This window comes from Nicotiana tomentosiformis, chromosome 2 (genome assembly GCF_000390325.3).
Source record: "Nicotiana tomentosiformis chromosome 2, ASM39032v3, whole genome shotgun sequence".
Classification (NCBI taxonomy): Eukaryota; Viridiplantae; Streptophyta; class Magnoliopsida; order Solanales; family Solanaceae; genus Nicotiana; species Nicotiana tomentosiformis.
In genome coordinates, this window is record NC_090813.1 from 95,836,534 (window position 1) to 95,842,724 (window position 6,191).

The 6,191-nt window shown below is 35.2% G+C and overlaps 1 protein-coding gene across 1 annotated transcript; it reads right to left on the reverse strand.

Moving 5' to 3' along the window:
* Positions 1 to 1,196: 1,196 nt before the first annotated feature.
* On the reverse strand, positions 1,197 to 5,919 carry LOC104106522 (uncharacterized). Its single transcript, XM_009615089.4, has 3 exons — positions 5,336 to 5,919; positions 1,733 to 1,977; positions 1,197 to 1,633 (listed from the first exon to the last, which is right to left on the reverse strand). The coding sequence occupies exons 1-3, from the start codon at positions 5,785 to 5,787 to the stop codon at positions 1,392 to 1,394; spliced, it is 939 nt and encodes a 312-aa protein (XP_009613384.1). The 5' UTR covers positions 5,788 to 5,919; the 3' UTR covers positions 1,197 to 1,391.
* Positions 5,920 to 6,191: the final 272 nt, after the last annotated feature.

A 6,191-nucleotide genomic window follows, 5' to 3' on the forward strand; every position in this document is an offset into this window, starting at 1 on the left:
TATTTTTACCCTATAGTAATACTAATAGTTGACCTTTTTACCCTATTTTGGAAAATAAAACCCATCCATAATTGGTTTGGTTTGGTTTTAACTAAAAAAAGTCAAAACGAAACAAAACCAACCCGAAATACATTTATATAATTTTTAAAAATATTTTATACATATAAATATTTAGTGTAATGTAATTTATAAATATTTCTTAAACGTTTTTCACAGTTTTATCTTTTAACGTGTTATTTCAAGTTTAGACTTAACATTCTTAAATGGTAAATAAAATTTATAGCCCATGAATGTAGTAACTCAAACAAAGTTCAAATCAATATTAATTCTAACAAAGAAATTCAATTCAATACTAGGAATGACGATAGTGTTGGATAATTATTTTAGTTTTACATTGGTTTATAATGAAAATGCATAACTTAGTTTATCTTTTTCTTTAGTGCTTAGTTATGTAATTACTATTAGTGCTTATTAGCTCTACTTATTTTAGCATGACCTATATATTATTTTTAGATTATGTTAATTTTTATTATGGCTTATTAATTAGCAATATTTGTTTTATGTAATTTTATTAATTTATCTTTGTTATTGAATATTTTAGTATAATGCTATTACTTATCTCATATTATGGTGTTAGATTCTTGGAAAATATATTATATAGTTGTATTTTACTAGGACTTAAGAAATATTTGGAGCACAAGTTACATATTTTATGCTATGAAAACTTACCGAAAAAAAACTCGAAAATCCGAGAAAAACCGAGATTGAAAAACTCGACTTTGTTGGTTTGGTTATAAATTGAAAAATCCGACACCATTAGTTTGGTTTGATAATTGAAAAATCCGAATCAACCCGACCTATGTACACACCTAATTGTCACTTGCACAAAGTTTTTCTACCCTCTTTTGCCCATTTTCACCCAGATATAGTTATAATCGCTTTCAACAGTTTATATCATACTTTTAGACAAGATTTCAGCCTATACTAGTTCATTTGATATTCAACATTTCTGACAATTTTTAACAATTGATATTTCCAATTTACTTGGTGCAAACTAGCAATTCTAGGAAAATGACCTGACATCGCCAGGCTGAGACTTTACTAGGTGAAGAGCTACTTCTTAACGGCAAAAATGGGATTAGAAGAAACAATGCAAAAGGCAAAATATATGACTCCACTAGTATAACACTATAAAATTCGAGTAGAAGCATTTTTTTCTTTCGTTATGTCAAAACTCGAGCAAAACTGTCTGATATCTCTTTTGGTTAGTCTGCTCTTTAATACTAGCTGTTAACTGCAAGAATTCTACTTGTCGAATAATCAAGAAATAAGCACAACATAAGCACGAAAAGTGTGCGCCACCACAAAAATTGGATCTTTGATGAAGCATATTACACAAAACACTTGAGTCTGGCAAATGTCAAATAGCCAGTGTGTCCTCTTGCCTCCCCAGAAGGCCTAATCATCACGGTAGGAGAAGAAGTGCATTCAATCCCATTGTTTCCTTCAGCAGAACCCTGCCTCCTCTTTCGTGGAGGGCGCTCACTAGAACCTCCTTCGTTTACTGGGCAGCTCTCTACTATCCTTTGCCTAACATCATAGGTGCGTAGAAGCACTTCAAACGTTCTTACATCTGCACAAAGCAAAAACACTTGCCACATAAGAGTCTGTACTTTCTATATAGCAGTTTTCTTGACTGAATGAGATAAAGTCTCCAGGAAAAATATCTTACCAGTAAAATGTGATTTGAGTGCTTCACAAGAGCGTTGTACTTGCTCAATGCATGGAGAAAAGGAGCACAATACCCCATCTGGTTTCAACATTTTTCCAGCAGAAGGAATGGCAAGCCAAGGTTGAGGAAGGTCGAGGAATACTGAATCTGCCCGCCCACAAAACTCATCAGGGAACCCTTCGCCCTGTATATCTCTTACTCCTACTGTGACCAGATTGCTCAGCCCTGTCCTTTCAAAGTCCTCCCTACAGGTGGAAATTTTAAAGACCAAGTTAAGCTAAAATAAAATGAAACAAAATTAGTACAAAATTATTATGGGATCCTCTCTCTTTCTCCCTCTTTTATACAGACATGCAGCGCCGGGGGATTTTGGAAAAAGAAAGACATTATTGCAACTCTTGGACAGATCTAAGCCTACTATAAAATTACCTTTCTTTGGGAGCTTCATTGTGTGACAGTGAAAACAACAAGTAATGAAATAGAAGAAAGCAAATTTAAATCTTGTTAACAGTAAGCCACAAGTTCCTTTCTTTTCTTATAAGAAAATTTCATCGATAGCATCTAGGTGACGACATAGTAGACAATATGTATCAAATAGAAAGCCATAGCAAAATATTAAAGAAAATAGAAAGCCATACATGTAATATGGAGTTCTATCTACTGGTGCATCCAGTCATCTACGATAGTGAGAATGTCATATGTGCTCCAAAGATTTATAAAAGAGAGAAAGAGAGAGAAAAGAAGAAGAGAGAGAACACAGTCCTACGTACTTGCTCAATAGAAGTGGAGAAGGTAGATTGGTGGACCTATTATCCCCGAGTTTCGAACTGTGAACTAGCTAGCCCCCAGCGATTTCTCGTTTATCAAAAAAGAGATAGTACTTAAATTATTGGTCCCATCAAATGCTTTTAACTCTTTTTCCCCAATTGCGCTTGCCAGTAAAAGGCATCACTATTTCCACTCTAAACAAATTCTAGATTGTTGACCATAGTCAATAAGATGACTGAAGTAGTATGTGGTTGACATTTTCCCCTGCAATATTTGCCTTGAACACCGACTAACATAAATTTTCTTTCTTGATAAATTTCCTTTACTATGGCTCAGCTATCACGTAAATGCTGCTAGCTACTTCACTTCCTTTGGAGTCACCTACTACATCACATGCTTACCCCTTGAAGTCCAAACGAACCAATAATTGTGATAGATGCTTTCCTCACAAAAAGAATTTGCAATGGAAATATTAACTTTCCCTCACAGAACATTGTGCAACCAGATGCGACGAGGAGCAGGGGATATCGTTTTGCAGCAACTATGAATAACTTTGAGCAAGTGAGACTTTGTTACATACTCTGTAAGCTTTCTCATAAATATACCAATGACTTTGTATATCGCTCACGATTATTTTAATGTGCTAAAATACTGTAGATTAAAAACACGTCCGAGTAAATTCAGTTGTATGGTTATTATACAGTCCAGTGTGCTATGAAAATGGTTGGTTTTCTGGTCATCTTGGCTCCTAAAGGTTGTCTTTACATACTCTTGTTATTGCCAGTGAGACTTGGCTGTAGTAGCAAAGCAAAGCCCAATAAAATTTTGATCTAGGGTCACGTGACTAGACTATATTTTTATTAATTTTTTGTATGTGGGCATGATGTGGAACTGTCTAGCATTGTTATGTCACTTTCAATTACTTAGTCCTCCCATACTGGATTATGCTTTGCACTTTTAAAAGAGCAAAAAGTTAATTTTCTATTAATACCTTCCAACTGTGCATTTGAAGTTTTCGAAAAGATCCTGTTCTATTATGTTAAGGTTCGCTATCACTAGCTAAGAAAGCTTATTACCAGTGAGAAACTAGTTCTTTGAACTACACTAGGGGAATTCTTAGGAAGAAACTAAAGGCTGAAGTTAACTAGTTACTGATCTTCAAAAACTATGTCCATGGATCATCTTTTGAACTAACAAAGCAACTTCACACACTTCAGCTATCATGCAGACACCCTGCAAAGCTGAGGTTTAAAAACTTGTTTATTTCAGAATACCACAGAGTATTGTGCATGGAAATTAAAAAGACATAAAATTTGTGGTTTCAAAAATCAGGAAACAGTCTGCTTCAACATAATGATGTTCCTTCATATCTTCTCGTTGTATCGTGGTCATGTTTTAGTTCTACTCGGGAAAGTAAGCTGTCAATATTACTGTTTAACTAGCTGTCTTTATACTGACTTGGTTCAGCTGAAGTATTGTTAAATCCTTCTCGTTTGGAGTTAAGTGCATATAAAAGGGGCAACTCCCAACGCAAATTTATCATTTCATGCTCACAGAAAGCAAATTGACTTTCAGATATTAGATGACATCCTTGAAAATCATGCTACTTACTGAAATCTCAAGGATGTCAGTCACCTCAACTCAATACAACTGTATCGCCTTATACACTTAACGATGTTTTAATTGCCCATCCTTGTCCAGCTACAGTTTCCCATCTTCATTCAGGTAAGAGTTTAATTTGTTGTATCCTATGAGACATACTGCCTGTCATGCTGCTTTGAGATTGGTGATTAATGATGTTTTCTCTAGACAGAATAAGGAAAGAGGGCCGGTCTTTTTCTTCTCTGTTGTTGCAGATCAAGTGGACTTAAGAGTCTCAACACCTTCTGAAAGCATTGCACCTGTTGACCCACTGCTCCAGGAGCTTACAATAGTCTGATGCACAGAATTGTGAAGCTTGAGGAGTTAATGGAGATTGTATGGTAATGCAAAGAAGGGTTGATCTATATTGATGGCTCTCAACTTGTCCAGTCCATTCAACATGGGGATTGAGTTTTTATTAGAGTATAAACATACAGAATTGAGTTTTTGTCAATTTGTTTGAATTAAGTGTAAGTGTTGGACAATTTTTCTCTGTTAACTCTTGAAACCTTTGCTCACTAGTGCACAATGCTAGATGGTGGTAGTTCTACACTTTCACATCACAGAGGAAGATGTTTGTTGCCCTAGGCTTCTACCGTCTAGAGTTAACTCTTGAAACCCTATTACATCTTAATAGAGCAGAAAAAAACTGCAACCAGAAGATTTCCAATGAATGCAGTCTCCTTAGTAAAAACAGCCCGAGTCAAAAAAAAGGATTCACACTTCTATAACCTCTTGAACAGTGCCCCTATGACTAAATCGTATTCAGCATTAATCTTAAACTCTTCTAAAATTAACATGTTGCACCAGAGTGACTGTAAAGGATCCTAGATACACTTAAAATCAGCCAAAGCTTGGCACAAATCACCTTAGAACCATGGCTGGAGCTAGATTCAAGCAAGGGATGCTGTGCAAATAGAAGAAAATGATTTTTTTTTATCATATATAAATTGTTGAATCCCTTGACATAAGAAGAGATTCTAGTGTAGTGGCAAAGGGGTACAAAATATGCTTTTGGCCACATATGCAAACCCTAGGTGTGACATTCTAGTAATCTTTTTTTAAATTCCTTCATATAAATCCCTGGCTCCGCCAGTGCCTAGATCAATTGACAACTTAATGAAAGTAAATCCACAAATTAAGTTCCAAACATAGCATAGAATACATATATAAACACGGTATTAAAAACCTTACCTAGCTGAAGCAGCTCTCTGTTCATGGAAATCAAAGGTATAAACATGACCAGTGGGGGGCACAGCCCTAGCAAGTGAAGTAGTCAAAGATCCACTACCAGTACCAGATTCAAGAACCAAACAACCAGGAACAATCTCCAAATACATAACAACAAAACTAATATCAGCTATATAAAGAATCTGAGTTCTGTGACTTAAAACCAATGTCCACAACTCTGCAGTTGGAGCTAACAAGTAAACAAAACTTCCTTTGTTACTTAAAACTTTGGACCCAAATGGTTTTCCTATCCATTCTGAATGCTTAAATGCACCAAAACGATTCTGTAGAACCCCATCCTCACTGACTTTTACTGCTTTCATTGTATCATGTCTTTCGTATACAATTACCAAATCTCCATCTTTAATGCAGCGTTTAAAGGATAATTTATTTGCTGGATTTATCGGAAGAATCATTTGGAGTATCAGTTTCGAAGGAAACAGTTTTTCAACTACTAGAAAATATGAAGTATGGGGATACAGAAGGAAGGGTTTATGTGATGCAGAAGAAAGTTTTGGGTTTTACAGTTTTAACGGGATAGAGCATGAACCTTATTCGATTAATTGGATGTCCTGTTGTTGATCCAGGCCCAGGTTTTGGTGTAAAAATTGTACGGCCTAGCCCTTTTCGGACTGGTTTTGAGAAATAGCCAGTGTTCAAAAATTTGTGGAAAAAGTTGTTACTTTTAATGGGAAAACATATAATAGTGCCATGAATTTCGAACTTAATTAAGTGAAAAAATAGGATATTGTCTTGATTTTTGAAATTCATAAAAGTGCCATGGATTTCAAACTTTAAAAAAAAATAAAAAATCCATACA